Genomic DNA, 22,829 nt, shown 5'->3' on the forward strand with positions numbered 1-22,829 from the left:
TAAGTTTGCCAATGATACTAAACTGGGAAGACCTGTGGACTCCCTCAAGGGTAGAGAGGCTTTCCAGAGAGATCTGGATAGACTAGAGAGCTGGGCAATCACCAACGATAAGAAATTTAACAAGAGCAAGTGCCGGATTCTCCACCTGGGACAGGGTAAACCTGGTTATACGTACAAATTGGGGGATGAGAGGCTGGAGAGCAGCCCCACAGAAAGAGATCTGGGTGTCTGGGTTGATGGCAAGTTGAATGTGAGTCAACAATGTGCCCTGGCAGCCAAAAGGGCCAACCGTGTCCTTGGGTGCATCAAGCACAGCATAGCTAGCCAGTCGAGGGAGGTGATTGTCCCACTCTACACTTCACTGGTGCGGCCCTACCTTGAGTACTGTATGCAGCTTTGGGCACTTCAATATAAGGACATAAAACTATTAGAGTGTGTCCAGAGGAGGGCGACCAAGATGGTGAAAGGTCTCAAGGGCAAGACTTACAAGGAGCGGCTGAGGTCACTTGGTTTGTTCAGCTTAGAGAAGAAAAGGCTGAGGGGTGGCCTCATCGCAGGCTACAACTTCCTCAAGCGGGTCAGTGGAGGGGGAGGTGCTGATCTCCTCTCTCTGGTGACCAGCGACAGGACACAAGGAAATGGAATGAAGCTGCATCAGGGGAAGTTCAGGAAAGGTTCTTCACTGGGAGGGTGGTCGGTCACTGGAACAGGCTCCCCAGGGAAGTGGTCACAGCACCAAGCCTGTCAGAGTTCAAGGAGCACCTGGATGACTCTCTTAGTCATATGGTTTAGTTTTAGGTAGTCCTGCAATGAGCAGGGAGTTGGACTCAGCGATCCTTATGGGTCCCTTCCAACTTGAGATACTCTATATATGGCAAGGGCATAGCCTCAGGTCAAAACCAAAAGTTATGCCAGAGATCTTTTTGAACTGTTATTCCAAAAGGGCACTTTGTTTATTGATCTTCTTCCCTAAGCCTCATTCTGTTTAATAGAAACAAAGGTTCATTTGTTACAGCTTCAGAAAACCTAATCGATAGAGGATGAAACAATACACATTCTCACCCAAGCTTTTCATTGTTCATGTTTTAAAGAAAAGTCAGTGTCAGTTCAACAGCTACCCAACTGGATCGTGCATTGTATGAAGAATTACTCATTTCTAAAAACAAACTCTTTATTCCTGCCACAGCTTTTTCTTAAAAAAAAAAAAAAAATCCAACAATAAAAGCTTATAAGTAAGGTAAATGGTATTTATGAGGAATCTTTGTGAAACTCATAGTTTTAGGGGTTTTAAACTAGCACAGACTTCTGCAAGAGATTACTTCATTCAAAAGCCTGTATGCCACAAATATTTTGAAACCTCGAGGTACTGCAGGGGAAGTGCAATATGTTTGCACTGATCTTACTCTCTTGAACCTGCTGTCCAAGAAAAGATGCATGGCTAGGTGGATTTCTAGTCAGACCAAATACAGCTGTTCTTACTCAGTGCTCTGATAGAGTCCAAAGGCCCCTCATCTTTCTAAACACAGGAAACATACTTCTGTGAAGATTTACATTAAACCTACTGATCAAAGCAGGAACAAATATACTGACATTGTTGCGATGTTTCTGAAAGTTAGTCTTGCACTTCCAAGTATGAAGATTGTTTAGGTAAGTGGAGAAATCTAGTTCAAGGCTTAACTATCCTTTCTAGTAGATTGGTTTTTAATTTTGTTTTTCCTGATATGTAATCTAAATCTTTTTAGTAATGTTAAGCCTATTACACTTAAGTTATAGTGAATGGTAGAAAGAGCTTTGTTCTACTGCAGGTCTGCCATATATTTCAAGATACTCCCCCTCAGTCTTGTCTAAACAGAGCACCCTCAATTTCTTTCCTAGTACTCTTATGGTGTAGGTATGTAATACATTTCATTCTGGAAATGAACCGGCTGGTTCACACACTCCATGAACTGCAGTGTCCAAAAGAGAAGCTGTTTATGAGATGGCAGTAATGGAAAGTATGTGTGCAACATCAGTGTTCATAGCCCACCTATCCTTCTTGCAAAAGATCACTGCCTTTTTTTTTTAATTTATTGAAAGAACTAACGGGGAATCAGCTGTCTACACACTAATCTCTCTGCGTGGTTGCTAGCACAATGTAAAAGGCTTTCAATCCACCCCAGTAGCGTTGTAGTGAAAGTTTTTAATTAAAGTGTGCTTAAGCATGCTAAATGATATATAATCTTAAAAATTCTATATGCATGTTGTATCTGGGTATATGGCAATGCTGGACCATGCAAAGAAACCAAGCCAGGAATAAGCCAACTTAAATACCGAAAGGAGCTTATTTGCATCAGCCCAGTACTCTATCTGGCCTACTTAGCATGTCTATTTCTTATCCAAGTCAGTTCATTTGGTTGGATCAGATGTTTGTGAAGTGCTGTTTTATGCCATGTAGATTTAGTTCTCAGACAGCAATAGTTATACCTGTTTTTTCCTGCTGAAGCAACACTTGGCCTTAATCATGTACACATCTTACCTGAGTACACCATGCATGTTTGAGTTTTTCTGCTAATATTCACAGCTGTCAAAGTAACGGTTGGTGTTTCCCCTTAGGCACAATTTTCCCCCATATGAGATGGAAGGGTCTGAAGTCTTAGCTGTTAGCTCAGTGATTGGAGGCTTATGTGTAACTTCAGTGATTTGCATTCAATTCATTTTCTGAATCTTACAAACATAAGAAAAACTTTTTTCCTTCGTCTCCTACCTATATAAAAGATAAGTTTATCATATTTTCAATTTTAGTGCTCTAAACTTTTATTGATTTAGGGCCTTAGATTTTGTAGCAGCATCGGAACCATTCAATACTAGAAAGTAAACATGCAGAAAATAGGGTTCTAAATTAAATATGAATAACTACAGGTCTGCTCTACATCTGCAAGCAAGATGGAGGTTCTAGAGCTTTGTTCAATCCAAGCTAGGACATGACAGCATTCATTTTCTCAGAGGTGCTATGAGAGCAGGGCTTACTTGCCTGAGCAGCTGTGGTGCTTCTGGCTCCAATGTTATATGCTCTCTACTAACAGAATACAGAAATATCTGAGCTCCAGTGTGCAATATTGGTGTAACTGAAGTGTTTATAGTCTTCTGGATAAAAACAGCAGAGAGTGATTAAGATTTTAATTTATTACCTTGGCAACTCTAGCGGTCCTTAAGAAAAACCCCTAAATTAACTTGTGTTGATGTAAGTTTCAAGAAGAAGAAAGCTAAAGTAGGATATATGAAAAAGTTGTTAATTATAAAATGTGTTGTTCTTTATTTTGCTATTTGAATATAAACTATGTTGTCCTTGGTGCAGATACATCTGTCTTCAGTACCTATGAAATTGAAATATTTTCCTCAATTTATAACACTGTAGATACTGTTCTGCCCATTTGCATGGCTAGATACCATAACTCAAACCACAAACAAAATTGTTCATAACATTTCAAATTTTAAATGAAAATAAAAATTCCCATGTTGGATTCAGTTTTGTCTTCTTTCTAAAATCATAAAAGGGCAAAATTCTGATTAAAACCTGCAAGTCACAAAGGTTTGGGTTTGGGTTTTCTTTTTTCCCCTCTGATTCATAATCTAGGACTTTAACCAAACAGTTCTTCCAGAAAAAGGAAATTTTAGGATTGAAAATTTAGGCTATCTAGCTGTTGTTACTGTTGCAGTAATATTGCAGTTGTTACTGTTCTGTCACCTTGTTGTCAGTTGTGCTTTTGAGTGCAAGGGCTGTTAACGGCCTCTGTAGTAAAGTAACTGTGCTCAGCACTCCTTGTGTCAAAGTGCGAGACTTGCCTTGAATATGAAATTTTAGAGCAAAATCCTGTTGAAACATTTAGGATTGTCATTTTGTTTCTTTTCTCACAGCAAACACAAGTTTAGTTTTGGGTAGCATACATGCCATTCTCCAGTGAGCAAAAGCAAGAGAAGGCTACTGTGAGTGTGTTTTATTTAGCAAAGTTAAATCTACAGCCTCTTAAAATCTGTTTCTAGTTAAATGGTGAGGTGACAATAGTTTGATATTTTCAGGATCCATTTTGAATATTTGGTTCGGAGAATATTTTCATTTAAAGTATTAGACTGACAGTGGACTACAGTCTTCTGTGTAGAAGAAGCAATATAAACTTGTCTATGCTTCAGAGTGAAGCTGCAACTCTAACAGTGGAAGGAAGAGAGCACGTGCTTTGTACATGCTTAGCCCTTGACTAACAAGACCATTTGGGGTTGATAATAGACTGACCTATTTTGACCATTGTTGCTTGTGCCGATAATGTCCTTTGCACCCTTCAAAATTGTATCTTGTTAACATGTATTCTAGAAACCTGCATGGCAGACTTGTCAGGGACTCTGTGACCATGCACTGAAATACAGCATCCCCTTAAAAAAATCTGCAGCATATGCAAGGCCTCCAAGGTATACATGTCTCTCTTCTTGCTACCTAGCAATCGGGAATCTAGTACCTAAGGTGTTATTTGATCTCAGGAAGCGGTCATAGGAATGAAATATGTATGCTATAAGAACTTTACTGACATGGCAAAGTCATATTTTCTAGTTACTTGCACCAGCTTGAAGTTTACAAAATGAGCCACTGACTACAGCAAGACTTTCACAAGGGTGTTGGTGGTTGTGGGAAGAATATGGCACTTTGTCTTGCCTAATGTAGAAAGTCCTGAAATACAGAAGGAAAGCCAACATTCAGCCTATATATTCTTAATGGGAGAAGTGGAATTCTGTTACCAACAATGATGAAAACAGAACGGCTCACAAGCTTTTATCCCAAGGATACTTCTGGATAATGTCACTCATACACCTAGCACAGTTGCGTGGCTGCAGGTATCCCATCAACACTGACAGAGCATCCATCCACTGACGTTACCAGCCAAAGCCAGATGCCCACCTTGTTGGGTTTGCTGCCAAATAGTCGTGAAATGTTTCTTCCAGAATATACTCCCTAATACTCTGCTACTAGCTCCTTGGCTGAGCTGGCTGGTAGCCCAGGCCTCTTCCCCTCCCCCCCTGTCTGTTGTCAGCCAGCATGGACTTCTCTTCAACAGCAGCTCCCAGACTGATCTCTAATCAGCCAGGCTTCCTTTTCCTTACCAGCCGAGCACTCAAGAAACATGTTTGGTTTGGGATTTTTTGTTGTTTTTTTTCCAAGTCACTTGGTCTGTTTAACTTGAAGGTGGACCCCTCCAGTCATGCAGTGAAACTGCTATGAGGAAGGACTTGGTCTTCACACCAGGAAAGCTCCATGAGCTGATCCTAGTAACGTAAGAGGGAAGTACGCTTCACTGGATAAACAGCTACCAATGGAACACTGATGCAGTACTGCCAACATATTTCTTCACCTTTTATTGTGAATTTATGTACAGTTTTGGCACTTGACAAAGCAATAAAATAGTTGCACGTTACGAGTTTTCTGTCTTGGAAAGGCCCTAATTTTATGTGACTCATCCTGCTGTTAGCTTCTCAAGGAAGAGAGGCTGTGTCCAGATCACTTGGAAGAATATGAAGTGGAATGGAGGGTCCTGCCTTTGGGGAGCCATGAAAGGAAGGGAAAGGTGAACCTCCTTGCATAGGTATCATTAGGACATACTGGATATATGAAGCAAGTGATTGCATTTTGCTGGGCTATGAACAATTCCATGTCTTGCCTTCCCCCTCCCTTCCTCCGTCCTCCTCTGCCTTCCTCACTCTTTCAACAAGTCCACCTTTTTCTATTGTGTAATAAGTTCTGGCAAGGAGACATATCCTTCCTATGAGATGACCCCTGAGGAGGATCACTCTCCAGAAACAATGTATGAATCTGCAAGCCACCAGGTTGGATGGGCTTTCCATTCCTCATGTGAATTACAAAGTGTGCAGCAGATAATGATAATCCTGCCAGTGCAGAAGGCAAAGCCGGTGTGTATGATGCCTGAAGGCCTGGTTCATGCTCACCTGGCAGAAGTTAAGGACCCACTGAATTTCCAATAGCTTTGATGATTGTACAGAATGATGTTAGGCACCAGAGCAACAGAGGTAAGGCAGTGCTGCTGACAACGTTGTAGTAGTTGTCCCATGTTTGAAACAGGTGCTTATCACAAGAGACAACTACTGGAGTTCTGATACTGATACACATCAGTGTTGCCTACAGCCAGTAGGCTTAATGTAAGTATGCATGAATCACTTCTGCTGAGACACTGCTGTCATTTCACTCTATTCTTTTGATCGTGACAGCAGGCTCCCTGTATTAGTCACTGGATTTCTCATCTATGGGCTGGCAGTGTTGGAGCTGATATGTGTCCTGAATTCTGTGCCCCTTACACTAAATATTTCAGGTGGTGCCACAGACCTTGGTTATAATTATGTTAACTGTGCACTACTGAACTGCTTGCTGCTCATCCCTTGAAGGTTAGTGTTGCCTGCTTCTGGATTGCAACAAAAGCCCAGAAAATGCAGGTTGCTGAATTGAACATAGCACCAGCTCCAACAACTGGCTTAGGAATGTAACCTCCTGCACCCAGAAATTTATGGGTACAGAAGTTGAGGGGATCAGCCTGTATACCTGTAATTTTTTAACAATGGTGGATGTAGGCTCAAAAACTGCCATTTAACAACTCAAAACTACTCAGACAACAACTTACTCTTTTTTTCTGACCAGGTTGTTGCAGATTCAGTAGCTGCCTCTCTTGTGCTTGACTAGATGTCTCTTGAAGTTCTTCTTGATAAAAGCTTCTGTCTTCTTTACCTCCACCCTGTAGATCATAGGTTGGTACACCATACCGGCTCAATGAGGTTTGTGTGGACATTGAAGGTAAATGGCAGACAGAGCTTAAAACACCCTACATGATAGATGAGAGAGGTGCTGATGAGTTGGTAGTGAGAAGAGGCCCAGAACAGACTTGCCAAACAGAGTAAATCTTGTAAGTTTTGCCTTAGATCATGCCTTCTTCATGTCTTAAATCTTGATATAGCTGTCACTCCGTGGTTTATTAGCCTAGGTGTGAGTGGAGATATATTGATATCTTGTCATGTGAGAATGTTATGTGCATATAGGTGAAGCTGTGTAGCCTAAATAAACTCTTGGGAATAATGTGACAGACTGACCTAGATGTAGTCACTCGGACATGTGCAAACAGGACAGTTGTGTAAGTCATTGTCACATATTTATGACATACTTTTCTAAGGTGAATGCATCTGGACAACCAAGCTCATTTTACATAGACATAAGCTCAAACAGGCAGCAGATAATAACATTTTCATTTCAAATCTAGATTTGATGTAAAGGAGCAATCTAGGCATGATGATTTTATATCTCATTACAATGTACTTAATTCCCTCTTAAGAAGCTCTAATTGGAATAGATTCTTATACATTCTCAACACAGTGTACTAAGAGAAGAAACAGTTTATTTACGAGCAATGTACACATTTAACTCCTCAATAACTGCACTACTCACAGCTCTGCCTTGCAATATTCTTACTATGCATGAATATTGACACATTTTAAAACAAACAAACTTATCAAAGCACTTAATCATATGCTTAATTCCCACAGAGGTCAACTGGATTTACCTACGTCTAATGTCTCTGCTCAGCTAAGATCTTGAAGCATTGTAAATTACAGTAATGGAATTCCAGTTTGTCTGGAAAAATCAGGTAACTATATCAGGCTACTGGAAAACCATTGCCTGTGGAAGTATGCAGGCAGACATAATACCTGTTCATGTCAATAAATTATGTGTTACTTAGTAGTACTAAGCGAATTTTGACAGACCATAGAGTTTTGGCTCACTCTGAAGTAGATGTATTTAAATGTTCACTTGCAACATATGAAGAACTTGCAAACCACTTCCATACGAAGACCTTTCAAACAACTTTCATTGCATGTGTTCAACAACAGATATTCAGCAGGTTAGATGCTTCAGTGTACCGAGAAGAGGAGCACTCATTCAACTTAAAAATTACATATTTGATGGCAGTATGCAATATTCAACTACATGCTGTGTTAAGCATTATTCTTTGTTTTGTATTAAAGTAAAAATTTAATCAGGTTTCACTAGGCAATCAAACTCCTTGATATCTTCAAAAATAAAGTCATTTGCTTGAAAGTTCTTGTTTGATATGAGCCTGTGTTTAAGACAGACTTAAATCTTCACATGCATTTGATAACGTCTATTCCAAGTAATCTTTAATGTTACTAACCATAAGGGGACTTTTTGGCCGCCTTCATGATCAGAAGTATGGTGTTCCCTTTTTTGCTGTTTTGAATTTGCTTAGAGTAACAATGATCTGGTTTTACATACCTCTTTTTTTTTTTTTTTTAATCTTAAAACCTTTTCAATAACATAGTTGATCTCTTAGTTGAGAACTGATTGTCAATATTTATTTAGGCAACATTTCAAATAGAAGTTCTCTGACTTGTTAGCTTCTCTCACGGCTTGTGTATGTGTGTGTCCACATTGCATACAAAGAAGTTAAAAATAGCTGAAGTTACAATAAAAGATCAAGTGCTTAAATGTTGGAAAGTATTGTACAGGTTTTCTGTGCAACCTTAATTTAATTCATATGTGTATAAACATAATGATATAATCATTATTACTGAATATATAATTAAATAATATTTTTTCCAGAGGACTTTCCTTGTTTACTGCAGGGCAAAGAAACTCAATAAATACATTTTCAGTGTACTGTTTTCTTCACACATTTGCATGATTTAGGCCTTATTCCTGAATTCAGATGTTTTTCTACATAAACAATGACTACTTTCCTCTTAGCTTTCTTCCGAGACACCGACGCCAATAGTAGCTTAGACCTTCAAATGAATAAAATCAAATCGATTTTCACAGAAACAGCAGAAGTTCTTATTCCCATTTTATAGATTGGGTACTGAGGCTGTGAGAGGCTAAAATGTTACTGATTTTAGTAAGTTTGCTTCAGTTAAAACAGCTAGGAATGATTTTTCAGTTTGTTGGAGCATTTCACATGTTCTAAGTATGTGTTGTTTTATTCATCATTGTGTTGTAAGAACTTTTACAGATCGGAGCCAGAATCTTAATTTGATCAATCAGAAAATGAGAAATACATAGCAAATGACAAACTGGACAAATTTTGAGTTAAAAGATTTGCTTAGCATCACCTGGAGACTCAGTGGCAGAGCCTGGAGTAGAATCTGTTTCTGCAGAGTATTGTTCAATTTTGTTTCCCTTTATTTTTCCTTTTAGCCTTATAATAAAATGCATAGATCTTTAATCACCATGTATCCCTAGTTCATTCCTCTAGTGTACTCCATTTGGCATGCGGAATGAAGCAGGGTCCTTTGAGAAAAATACTTTCTGATTATGTAATTAAGGACTGTATTGTAGTGCATGTGCACGAGGGGGCAACTTTCTTCTGCTATGATTAAAGAAAAGTTATTTGTCTTTGGAGAACTGGGCTAGTAATCAGGAGAAAAAAAGGAGAGTGAACCTGGGAGCTGTTTACTTAAATTTGTGATTGTTTTGGAAGGAATTTTATTAAAAATTCTTCTGAAGGAAGGGGGATTTTTTTGAGGGTAAGGGATATGAGATGATGTGTTGAGAAGACCAGTCTTTGGAGTGTGCTTTCCACAGGTTTCAATTTACTTCATTCTCTAAGAGAAACTAATTCTGAATTGATTTGCTTTGAATAACCTGTTACAAAGCTGGATCTGTGAACTGCATGAATTATCTAGAATGCAATAGTTATTTCTCGAGGATGACTGGGCAGGAATTTAGTGCTTGGCAGACCAAAATGTTGAAGGAACCATTTATCTGGCAGGAGTAAATTTTAAATTGTCTGAGGATGTGCTTTACTTTGGTTTGTAATAGATGCATGTCAGCAATCTGGCTTGCTGTGCTACAGCTATGTGCTCTGTTTTGTAGGTACCTGGTTTGTTTCCTTCCCAACCACTTGTATTTGGTTTTATTCTTTACCTACAAAATGTTTATAACAAGAAAGATAAAGGTGCCCCAAGTAGAATCAAGGATTTACTGTGTATGGTTCAACATAAATGGTTCAACATAAATATAATAACAGACCAAGAGCTTAGAAACTAAGCAGGTGAAGCCGACAAGGGATAACAGGCAAGAAGCAGCAGTGTCTTCATTTTACGGCTACAAGATGTAGTCTCCACTACCAGCTGCCACAAACTTTGCATCAGTTAGGGCAAATCACAAACTCTTTGCTAGTCTAACCACTTCTGATCTTTCACTCAAGAAAAGTGAGAGCAGAAGCTTTCCTTTTATTTTTCTTATGAATGAGTAATAAAAGGATGTAACAACTTTAATTAAGGGTCAGTTTCTAAGTAATGTGTCTTTTCTGAACTAGGGAAAGGTTCGTCCCATCTTATCGTGTAACACAAATTAGATGGTTGGGCTTGGCCTTCCTGTACTAAAGTAGGTTCTGATGAATGTCTAACTAGTGTAGTTATATGTAGATAAATAATGAAATATGAGAATAAGAAAGGGTCATGAATGAGGAATTACTTTACCATTAATGCCTAAACACCTAACTAACAGGAAGTCTGGGGATGGTGGATTCCAGAGGACACTGCAGAGCCTACCCACAATCTGTGCAATCCTTGGGCTGGACTAAAAGACGAGTTAGGGGACAAGCTGCTGGCCAGGGAGAGATTGCTCCAACATGTCAGTCCTCGACATAACTACCGATGTTTGAGGCAAAGAGGAGGAGAAATTAATGCACCAGATTCCAATTTGCATGTCTGAGTATAATACTAGTTAATAATAGTATGAGTTTGTCATACTGGGTTGAATGTGGACAGACATGACACTTTAGGGAGGCAGAGCCAGAGCAGCTGCAAGTGAAAAGTGCTTGCAGCAAACCGAAAGGCAGCATTTGACTTCCTGCCGTCAGAGGTCCTGAAAAGAGTTTGGATCCCTCAGCCACACAAAGGACAACCAAACTCCGTGAATTTCAGTGCTGCTTCTCTCTTTTAGGCCACAGCAGCAGCAGGAAGTAGTGGATAGCCAGGAATCATAGTCACTGGTGACTTAATCCTTCTGAAAGGAAGTTAAATCCCTAAAAAGGGATGTGTATACAGAGCTCCACTTTGCAGATCAACCAAAGTTTGTGGGAAAATTACAATGCATGTTTGCTAATACTTGGTTTGAGTCACTTTAATGTTTAGCAATTTATGTTTGTTATTTGGTATCCAAGGCTTCCTTGCCTGAGTCCTTTCCTTCCTTTCCTTTAATTAAACACGGTTTAATCCTCTATGGCAAAAAACAGTTTTGGGTTTTTTACATTAAAAAAAATCCTTCATTTCCTGTTATTCTGATGTGTAATAGCTTAGAAATTTCAGGGATCATCCTTAGTCGTTTTCTTGGCCACAGGGTGGCAGCACTAAGCGTCAAGCCCGGAGCTCTGGCTTTCAAGGGATTCACCAGGACCTGGAGGGAGGAATGACGAGCACCAAACGCCGTGATGAGCCCCAGATGCAACTGTAGGGATCTCAGTATCTCCTTTTTCTTTTTGACTGGAGTCTCAGTTCTTAAGTAGAGTGTCAATTCTGATTTCAGGTTTGTTAACAAATGGGGTCTGTTGCTACAACTTGACATCAGTGCCCAAAAACCATGATGGTGTTAACTTTTGCTGAAAGTGGCAGGAAATAAGTATTCAAGTGAAAGAAAGGACTTTTTTCAAGCTGTCGAGGAGGAAATCAAATAGGATGCGGCGACTAATAGGTCAGGGAAATGAGTTCTCCAAATTCACTCCAGAATTTGCTACAGGACAGTGAATGAGTGAATACCAGGACCAAGTCTTTCAAATATATTTCAGCTATGAAGGATGAGGAGAAAAAATAATTTTCATTACACTTAATGAGATACATTTTACTTACAAAATTATGTTATTGTTCTCAACTGAGAACAGCTGAAGTTACCTTTCTCTAAGACAGAATGCTATTTTTATTGAGTGATGTATTAAAATAATGTAAGTATAGTGATTTCTGAATTATTATTAAAAATATAACAGAACTACTCTATGCCTTATAAAATATACTATAAAACTTCAAATACACAATATATCTGAATTTTGGAGAACTTTGGAATTCATGAGGTGTTCTTTAGGCCAGTAAAGTATGACTTTACTTTTCTTCCTCTTAAGAAATACTTTCATATTGTAAAGAAAGTATTTATTCTAAAATATGGCCAATATTGTTCTATCAAATGACTTATGTATTATCAATTAATGGAAAATATTTTATGGTTCTTTGTTTCCTCAAACAAGCCAGCGTTTTCTTTTTTTTTAGGCTTGCATTTGGACAACTAAAGGATGACAAGCCCCATTTATTGAAAACTTAAGTATTGCTGAAAATGGTGTGTTTTGTTTGCATATATTATGATTCTTCTGTTCTTTTAAAATCCTAGCAAGAATTACATCCTTAGTTTTATTAGTGTCTAACAATTAGGAATCCTGGTGAGAACAAGTTAAAGATCCCCTTAAATGCCCTGTAAATATTCACTTGAATCCTATTTTATGTAGTGTGCCTGCTGGCAGGAGTGATTTATAACTGACCTATAAAGGAAAATACTAATGCATCTAAATAGAAGCACCAAAAGCCACAACTTTACCACAATGTGCAGAATGCACAGAACCATATCCTGTGTATTACATTATCTCAGATACCTTCATTTAAGCAGACTCAGTCAAATTCTCCTGGCTATGAATTATGAAAGATAAGTAAGTGTTACACCAAGAAAAAATAGTTAAGACTACTATGGGAGAAAGTACAGTAGGCAAAGGTGTTTCCCTCAAAACACTAAGGAATATTTCTGTCTAATCATATTAATAAATTGTCCGCTGAAAAAGATAGATAAAGGTAAAGAAGGTGGAAAGGAAGTGTGTGAATTCCACTGGGATAGGTACAACAGACTGATGTGTTTTTTGAGATTGGTTCAGCAGACAATTATCTCTGAAGAAACCTCATTTGGCATTTTTTCAGTGGATGGACAATTTAATTCTCTTTGTGGCATATGAAAAATGAGAACAGGCAACATACTGCCTCTCTCTCATGGTGGATTCTGAGATAGAAACTTAGGTCAAAGTAGAGTGTGGCATACATAAAACAGCTTAATGGAGTGGGCATGTTCAAGTATTTATTTTTGGAGGGAAAAAATGCTATGCACAATTCTTCCCTGAAGTGATTTGTACTAGTATGAAAATGCATTTATTTTCTATATTACTAATTTTTTAGTTTTATGGTAATTTCAGCATGGAAATTCCTGTAGGTCAGCTTACAGTTTTGAAATGGAAAATGGAGGGTGAAGAAAAACTCTGAAGATGTGGATTTAAATCTATGAATTTGCACTAAATAATATTAAGTGGGGTTCGACCCAGAATCTTTACAGAAATGAGTAGATAATTGTCAATAATGGGCTCAGTTGTAAGGGGTTTGTTAGCACTAAAACCTAACATTTTGTGGTGCCCTTTCTCCAACTGATGGGTAGACATGGCTGAATCTTGCCATAATAGAGTTACAAGTGACTGTAAGTACTGCAGGGATCTGGCTCTAGTTTAACCATTCTTTTTCAGGCTGTTAAACCTTTCTTCATGTTGCAACAGTGGATCTTTAATCAACCTATTCATCCAGATCACATCTGAAAAACAGGACATCCAACAAGGTGATTACTGTGCTTGTGAAACAACTAAAAAGCATCATGTACAATTCAACAGAGTACCTGTGTCAGAAACATGGTCTTGAAGTTAAATATTTTTCACTGTCTGCTGCTTTATAAAACTCTTTTTATTCACATATGTTGTAATTCTTTATTGTGTGATAATGCTTTTTATTTATAAATATCAGTATTTTTAAAGGCTGGAATACGTTGTACTGATTCCTTTTGATTCCACTGTGATAGTAAACTGAATTCATGGAAATAAAGTTGTAGGTGCTTTGTCATTCATTCCTCTTAAAGTAGAGAAAAAGGCATTTATATTCAAAATGGATGTGAAGAACTAAAATTAAATTAATCATACTGACATCCTAGATCAGGCTAGGAAAGTTAGAATCAAGTTTAAATTGGGGTCATGATGAGATTAAGCATTCTGTAGCCTTATTGTTGTAAGTACATAAGAAAAGAAATTTACATGCAGTATTTTAGCATCTGATGTCCTGCATCTCTTAAAAAAAGGTTTTACAGTCACAATTATGGAATACATATTTTCAAAGTCCTTTTCTTCTCAGCAGTGTCCAAATCTGAATGAGCATGTCATTATATTTAGATTCTAACAGTGCACTCCTATTTAAAAATATACACCCTTATCTTTTAAATAAAATGCTATTGTTTTTAGTTTCCTGTTTCCTTTTGATCTAAGTTCATTGTTGAGAACTTGCTTCATTTTATGTTTACTCTGATAAGGTAGATCTTTGAGAACTATCTATTCCTTCACCAAAGTCTTTCTTTTACAACCGGGAGACCCCAAGTGACCAGTACCTTTCTTCAGTCAGGATGAATACCTTCCATTTCTTCTGCAGTTGCTGGTGGTTTGTTTGTATACTTAATCTCCTATTATTCCTCTTCTTGTGTGAACTGCTTTTATAAAAGCAGTACCATTGCTTTTGTAAAAGTGTACTGAGTGGAGTGTACTGGTGGCAACCCAAGACAATAGTAGGAATTCACTGAGCACAATAATAATAAATGAAATCATATTGTGAATACAGCTAGTGCTGTATACAACTAGCATACGCTAGCATCCTTGCATAGTGTGTAAGTTAGTATATGCTATTGTTGTAATGCAGGAAGTTAGCAATTATTTTAATGTGCTTGGTTATATTTCACACCAGCATATAATTTCTAAATATATCATTATGATATGCAGGTGATAACTACTTCTGTGTTACTGTGTAGTCTTCAAATGACCAAACTTTGGTTTGTTTGCATCTTAAAAAGTTGGAAAGAGAAATACAACTAAACCATCAGAAAAAGATAATTAAAATCTTATTAATCATAGAATCATAGAATATCTCGAATTGGAAGGGACCCATAAGGATCGTTGAGTCCAACTCCCTGCTCCTCGATGGACTACCTAAATCTAAACTATATGACTAAGAGCATCGTCCAGGTGCTCCTTGAACCCTGACAGGGTTGGTGCCGTGACCACTTCCCTGGGGAGCCTGTTCCAGTGCCTGACCACCCTCTCAGTGAAGAACCTTTCCTGAACTTCCCCTGACGCAGCTTCATTCCATTTCCTCATGTCCTGTTGCTGGTCACCAGAGAGAGGAGATCAGCACCTCCCCCTCCACTGCCCCCCTTGAGGAAGTTGTAGACTGTGATGAGGCCACCCCTCAGCCTTCTCTTCTCCAAGCTGGGAAGGGTCAAGACAACAAAAATGAAATGAACATAGCAACATCACTGATTGCACATTGCATTTTCAGTCCATCGTTTTTAGTTTCATTACTGTTTTGAACTCAGAACTTACTGAAGCCTAAATGTTTTTTATTGGCACCGACATTCATTGTTAATCCACTTCTAAACTGGGATTTCTGCTTCTCTCTTATTCCCTCGCTTCTCAACATTTAGCTGGTCTTCAGCTCCTTTTACTCCTTCATCACTGTTATCTTTTGGCCTATGGATTCTTGACTGCCTTCCATAATCCTAAGCTAACACCTAAATGGGATATGCATGAGTAAATGCTGGGAAACTAAGGTATTTTGCAGGCTGTAAAACTACCATGTTATACTCAGTGTTGCACGTGAGAAACCATGTAAAGGCAAGATGTTAGATCTCTGTTAATTCCTTTGAGTTGATAGGCTCTATAGGGTAATAAAAATGTGAACTGAAATGGTTATCATTTGTAAAGAGAACCTTCTTCGTCCTCAACCCAAATGGACCACACTAAACACTGTAATCATATGATTCATGCCTCCTTTTGAACCTCCTTAATTTAGGCCTCTCTTTCCGTAGGAAACGTGGTTAGACTGTTTCTTGAGTAAGTAGGAGACACAGTTCTGCCTGTGTCTCTAGATTGAAGCTTTTGAAATTATTTCTGTAAGACTATTACCCTTTTTTTTGACTGGTACATGAAGCATAAGTGCAGCTGGCACTTTTAATTGCCTCCTTTTTGTCTACAGAGTAAAAACAGGATAAAATTATGAGGACAGGAGACAGGAAGTGTCAGCTTGGGTAGAGAAAAACAAAGTTCTCCAATCTTTCAGCACCCCTGAAGATAGAATCCAGAGAGGAAGGAGGCTGGAGAAGTGCAAAGATGGAAGATTTAATGGAAGAGTGAACCCTATGACAGAAAAAAATGGAAGTAGAAAATAGAAATATCAAAGAGAAGACGAAAGGAAAGATCAGCACCGCTGGTTAAATTTTGTTACATGAAATGCAATGTGTTCAGTGTCCAAGAGGAAAAAAAAACAGGTAAGGATTCCTGTAGACAATGTATGCTGTGAATTCTGAGAACAGGCATAGAGCAGCCATTTTCCCTCTCATTAGTTCCCATGGAACTAAGATCCCATACTTAATGTAAGCAGATTTTTCCAGGTGCACCATTGCTGACATGAAGCTTTCCTAATAGATTTCAGACAGGATTCAGGTGCTGAAAACGGGAGGATGGTCATTTTATTCTTTGAGAAAAAGAAAAAGACAGAGTCTGCTAGAAAGAATACAGGGATTTTGTTTCCTTAAAACATGTTTTGAAAGACTTCATGAAAAACCTCTGACTCTTTCAATTTCCTTTTTAGGTTTATTTAAATGGTATTTAGTATTTCCTACTCCTGCTATACTGCTGCATAAATGATTTTCTCTTTTTCAAGCAAAAAAAGTCACACATTATTCAATTCCTGCTACGAAGCAAAATTGTCAGTCTCAAGTATGCATTTGTCCTTCCTCTGTGTGTGTGTGTTTTCAAATTTCATTTGAAATAATGAGTCAAATGTTCAAAGGTAGCTTTAAAGTAATAAAATGTTTCATTTCAGTGAATTCTGAAAAATAATTTCAGAGCATATATGCATCTGCAAAATGTCAATCTATTTCAATATTGTCCTAATTTGAAAGAATAACAATTCCTGTGCTATTGGAAAATTCCAAAGAGCAAAAAAGCTGTTGTATAACCTGGTCAACCTTTTGTTTATTTCCCCCAACACCACAAGTCTGTTTCTTTTTCCTGAAGTACAAGCCTAGAAGATGTTTTCATGAAATTCAATTACTTAAGGTAAATTTTGCTTGCTTTTTGAGGTTTTGCTTGCACAAGCTTGATCCTGTAGTTCCAATAAACCTGATTTTTAGACTTCAGGCAAGACATTGTTGGACTCAGCACAGCTGAAACTAGACTTTAAGAAAATCCTCATTCTCATTTAGGCACTTAAATAGCTGATGGTTTTTCAGAAAAATTCAGCTCTTGTGATACTGATGGTCAAATTTTTAAGAGAAAAGTGAGATAGAGGTTTAACAAGCATGTCTGTCTGTAACAAAACAACTTTCTATTAAAAACAAAAATAGTTGCTTTCATTCCAAAACTGTTACTGTAGACCTCTTTATAGGTAGCCTTGAAGGGGTTTAGACAGATTCCCAGCTGAAAAGTGAATCATTAAACATGAAATACTAAAATAGAGCTGAATAAGCAACCAAAATACGTCCTTGGCAGCAAAGAGGTCTGGAATTTTATTGGGTTTTTTTTCACTTCTCTTTCTCTCTGCTGCATCTGTCTGTGATGGGAGATGAGATGACCAAATCATTACAGATATACACAGTCAGAGCAGGGTAACACACAGGCAAAATCTCAGCTTCCTCCTCTCTCTACCCCAGTGCTGGCCACACAGCCACCTCAGCTGTGATCATTGGGTCAGTAACTGAAAGCTGGAGGAGGGTACAGATGCTGGAAACCCCCCAGGGATGGTAAATATGAGGGCTGGCATTTCTTCCTCTGTGTGTGTGTGTTTACTTACAGAAAGGGCATAGTCTTTCTTACGGTGATGTTTTTGTCGTCTATCATTAGCCCTATAATTAATTTTGTGGGCAACACATCACTTTATAACATTTCATTTGCACTTCCACATTTAGTGACATTTCCTGGCACTTTTTGCAGATCCTGCTTACCTCATATTTTTAATCCGTTCTCTTCTCTCCCTCCCTCCTTCCCTCAAAGGGTATAGGCCTTTTCTGTATTAGCACAACTCTTCACCCTTCTTGGACAAAGCCAATTGCATTACTCTTGAAAATCTTTGGCTCTGTGATAGTGCATGTGTATTGCTTACTCAAGAACGTGCCCAAAGGTTGTGTACTATGTTATGTCTGGCACACACAGAATAAACCTGTTCAGCAATTGCATGGAATACTTCTTGAGGAAATGTTAAGAATGGCTGTGCTATGGCTGATTCAAGGAAATAGGCAAAATAGGATGCAACTTTGGGGCTGGGAAAAAACGGGAATTCCTTCCCTTCTGCCCCACAAAAAGCCAACCATATTTATCACTTCCAGCCTTCCAAAAGTCCTTGTATCCTTTGATTTCTCCTATTCACCTTTGTAACCCCAGATTCTCCTACTGAGGCTTGCCAGTACTCTTCTTGCTCTTTGAACATCACCTGAAAGTGAATACAGCTGCCAAAGAATGTTTGCTATAGGAAAATTCAACCTGAGTGACATTACTGAGAAAGGTTGGTCAAACACTGGCTGCGAGTGTGACTCAGGTCTAAGAGATACCAATTAAACACTCTAAAAATGGCAGATTAGTTTTGCTAGTTCATTGTGCTAATTCTTCAGACTGACAGCATCCTGACAAACTTCTCCCTTTCTTTCTCCCATCATTTCAGGAGGTGCAATAGTTCCACAATAGCAGATGAACAGTGACACTGAATCTTATTATCTTATTTTAGTTGTTAGGTAACAGAAATGAAGGTGCCAGGACACAAACTATTGGTAAATAGACCAGAATTAATGTCAGACATCAGTGGACTACTTTCTGCCTCTATTGCAAAACCCTGGAGATTGTTGAAATGTCTGTAGACTTACCTGTGTAATGTCCTGGAATGTGCTCTGATAAATGCTTGTTTCCTCTCCAGGATGAGCCCAGCATACTCATAATGAAAAAAAACCAAAACCGCAAAGTTTTACATCAAAAGCAGCAACTCTGTATGCTGATGTAGTGAAGAATGGAATAGGAAGCTAAGAAATATATATAATTTCATAGTTTAAAAATCATTAGGGTTTTACTGAAAAGGCGTAAACATTCATCAGTTTGAAAGGGTGGCTGATTGCCTAAATTGTAAGTATAAGCTTTCCTCCAGCCTTCAGATGCTTAAAATTTCAATAGCATACGTTGCTACAAAGTTTTGCTAAATTAGCTATTCTGGACACCAGCTTCTCAACCAAGAGGAAAGAACTACACTGTAAACTCATTTTGGAATAGGTCAAATACCTGAAGACCTGTTCACACCTTTAGCAGACTGTATTTATAGAAGGGATGGGCAAACATTCAGTTTACAAAGAGAGGTGATATTATTTCTGCTCACCTGTTTCTTATTTCCCTCTGAAACAGAGCAGTTAGTCACTTCATATAAAGCAGTTGTGTTTGTTGTATAATTAAGTGGGAGGAAAGGAGGATGGATGGATGGATGGATGGATGGATGGATGGATGGATGGATGGATGGATGGATGGATGGATGGAAGGAAGCAAGCAAGCAAGCAAGCAAGCTAGCTAGCTAGCTAGTTTTATGTTAGTTAGTTTGAACTACCCCAGACAGGAATGGAAGTGTTTACCTGACTGTTCTCCAGGAAGAGATGAGGGGGTAGTGACAACCAGCTGGGGCTGTGCTGAACACCTCGCAATGGGAACGTTTCCAGACAGCCGAGTTAAGCCCAGAAGATGTCAGGCAAGAGTTTCATATTCTTTTGCATGAGAAAATATATACACATCTGTGTAGCAGCCCAATTTCACCAGGTCAGTTCTACCTATCGGTTTGCAGGAAGATTTTGTCCTTGCATAGAACACCAGTAAAAAAGAAACTGAGTCTGCAGCACAGCTTGTAGGCTCAGATCCAAAATCTGTAAAATATTATCAAGTGCTTTGAGATGAAGGTCAGACATGAAATACTCATATTATTCATGATATACTTTTACCTCACAAGAGTTTCAATTATTGTCAGTGCTCTTTATAAATCTGAAATGTCTGATGGAAACAAAGAGGTGAGACAGGAATATTTGCCCTTTCCCTTTAGACATTTTCCTTCAGCTTTTATTTTCTTTCTGATTCATGTGCGGAGACACCTGTACAACCTCACCTTCCAAAGCCTTTTTGTTCTTGGAAATGAGTGTTGCTGACTGCGTAGGGGAGATGCAGATTGCGAACTTTTATGCAGTACATTGCATTTACATTTTGATCACCAGGTCTGTCATTTCCACAGGCAGATACTTGTGATGTCAAAAGCAATGACAAGGACTTATTGGCGATGGCTGCAGCAAGCTTACAGTGTAAGACAAATGGACAGATTTTTGTCAATTGCTGAAACCAGTTTGGCAAAGATTAATCACATATTTTTGCTGAATTACCTTTGTTTCACTAAGCAATACCTCTTTTACTGAATTTTTCATGATGAACAGAATAATGTGTCTTTAATGTTTTATTATTTTCCAGTTCTTTCTTTTTCCTTGTTGATTTTGTAAAGCAGTTGCTCAGATTATAAACTATCCATCCGTACAATGGCCTTTCATGCTTCCCCAGGGTTTAAGCCCTTTTTATATCTGCTCTTTGTTGTCCTCTGCTTGGCCTGCCTTAAACTTGACCCCTAGGGAACAAAATGCTGCATAAGCAATCTTTTTTAGTATTCTATGGCCTATCATATATCCCCCTTAGGACTTCATTTTGTATTTCTCTCCAGCAGGAAACAGTAATAGATTCTGTAGATCTCCTTTTATAATGTCTTCTATTTATTACACACATCTAATGGAGCTGAGTGTCATACTTCAGTGCGCATGTTTAATGACCTGCTATATATTAGAGAAAAAACATTGGTCCAAGAGCCTTTGCTCTTCACCAGTGTGGTTAGTTACATTAGTAAGGCTGAAGATGCTTCTGTATATGAGCACGTGTTCAAAACTGGACATGTATGATAAGTAGTACTGTATTAATAAAAATCCTGAGTGTCCCAGCATTCTTTTCTGTCTGTAGCTGTTTTTAACAATGGAACAAGTCCTTTCTTAGATTGTGCGTCTTGGAAAAGGGCAGTTTCATGAGCAGTATGAGGTAAGCAGGATTATAGTATTTATCAAAAGTCCACATTCACAAAAACTGCAATTTAATGAGAAAAGAAACCTCATATAAGCGAGTAAGTGAGAGGGCATGTAGAAATTCATAGTCTTCCAGATAATTAACTTATCCAGACATAACCATCCCCCCCTCTTCCCCTTCTTAGTTATATTGCTTACACACACACATACATGCACACTATGGCATTAATTCAGTAGCTTTCTGTGTGAATACACAACGGGAATTAAGATTACATGAGCAACATACATATTTCGGTGAGCTACAATTTCCACTACATTTGTAATGTTTTCTATTTCTCTTCAAGCAAATAATCTGGCACTTCATTTCATACACAGTAGGTCACAAAGAGCTCTCTCATATCCTGCCCAGTATTATTCTGGCACTATTTCTGTAGTTGTATTCAGGAGACTTGTCACTCCTGTGTTCCAAATTCAGTAAAAGCTTTGTCTACCTGTTTGGTGATTAATAAAAATTGAAAAATATCTATAAGCTGCCAAATTCACACTATACTTTCTGTGCCTGTCACAACATTTAGTAAGAGGAAGATTCAGCAGGACAGAATAGGAAACATTCGAGGAAAGAAAAGGACAAGACCCTCCATAAGTTTTAGCCTTGTGGATAATAGCCATTCTTGCCTCCTTTAAGGAATATTTAATTTATTTTTATTGTTATATTATATATTTTAAACTTCATCAATACTTGAAATTGGATTTTGGTTTCTGAGTGTAAGCTTCTATTGAGTAACATTCAAAATAAGGGATTTAACAAAAATCTGAAGTACTGATGTCTCATGATGATAGAGAGTATTATACCTTTGAATCTACATTACCAGAAAATGTGGCAATATGTTTTGGAAATAATACATAAAAATTAATGAATACACATACACATTGCAAACATTTTGTGCCACTGGATGGACTTTAAAGATTGTTTTTATGCTTGAAAAAATGCTATTCCTAAGTGTTCTTAATTGTGTGTAAATTGCACCTTTTCCAGTCACCTTTCTTTTTAATAACAATTACTGTAAAGCTGAATAATGTCTGTCATGCAATTTGTTGATGTAAAAAATCACTCCCAGTAGAATGAAACATTATAAACTGTGCAAAAATAACAGCTCTGTTTTTCTTTAGCTCTCAGTTTGATTACACTGTATTGCAAAGGAAACAGTATTGTAGGTAAGTAAGTTCCTGCTTTTAGCCTGTCTTTCTAAGGAAACAAGCTTCATGACCACATTATCTGCATGAGTACAAAAGTCTTTCTGCTAGCCTCTCAATAATGAAAGATTCTAGGCCATTTCATTTGCATATGACACAGAGAGAGAGTTGTCAAAGACATTATCTTCCTATACATTAAAAAAAAAAGGAAAAAAAGAGGTAGTCAAATAGAGAAGGAAGACCCTAGAGATGAGGGAAAACTACAAACTTAGCCTATTAAACTGAATGCAATGGGTGCAGGAGTGATACATTGGAAACCAGAATGTGTTAGTTCCACTGAATATGGAATTGCTTTTTTCCTTTGGCCAAACTAGCAGTGCACGTTCCTATAAAACTACCCATTATGTATGAAGCTTCTCCT

General features: G+C 38.1%; 1 protein-coding gene across 2 annotated transcripts in view; it reads left to right on the forward strand.

Annotated features, from left to right (window-relative positions):
* FAM174A (family with sequence similarity 174 member A) overlaps window positions 1–16,728 on the forward strand; it is a 35,534-nt gene extending 18,806 nt beyond the window's left edge. Inside the window, exon 4 of one of the 2 annotated variants that reach the window (XR_012997433.1) lies at window positions 7,567–8,207. Coding sequence is in view for 1 of the 2 variants with exons in the window: in XM_076362816.1 (XP_076218931.1) it covers window positions 16,204–16,312 (109 nt within the window). In the remaining variant the exon portion in view is untranslated. Of the gene's footprint in view, window positions 1–7,566; window positions 8,208–16,203 lie in introns of those variants that run through there. The other variant, XM_076362816.1, reaches the window with a different exon arrangement.
* The last annotated feature ends 6,101 nt before the right edge of the window (window positions 16,729–22,829 follow it).

Source organism: Aptenodytes patagonicus, chromosome Z (genome assembly GCF_965638725.1).
Source record: "Aptenodytes patagonicus chromosome Z, bAptPat1.pri.cur, whole genome shotgun sequence".
In the NCBI taxonomy this organism is placed as follows: Eukaryota; Metazoa; Chordata; class Aves; order Sphenisciformes; family Spheniscidae; genus Aptenodytes; species Aptenodytes patagonicus.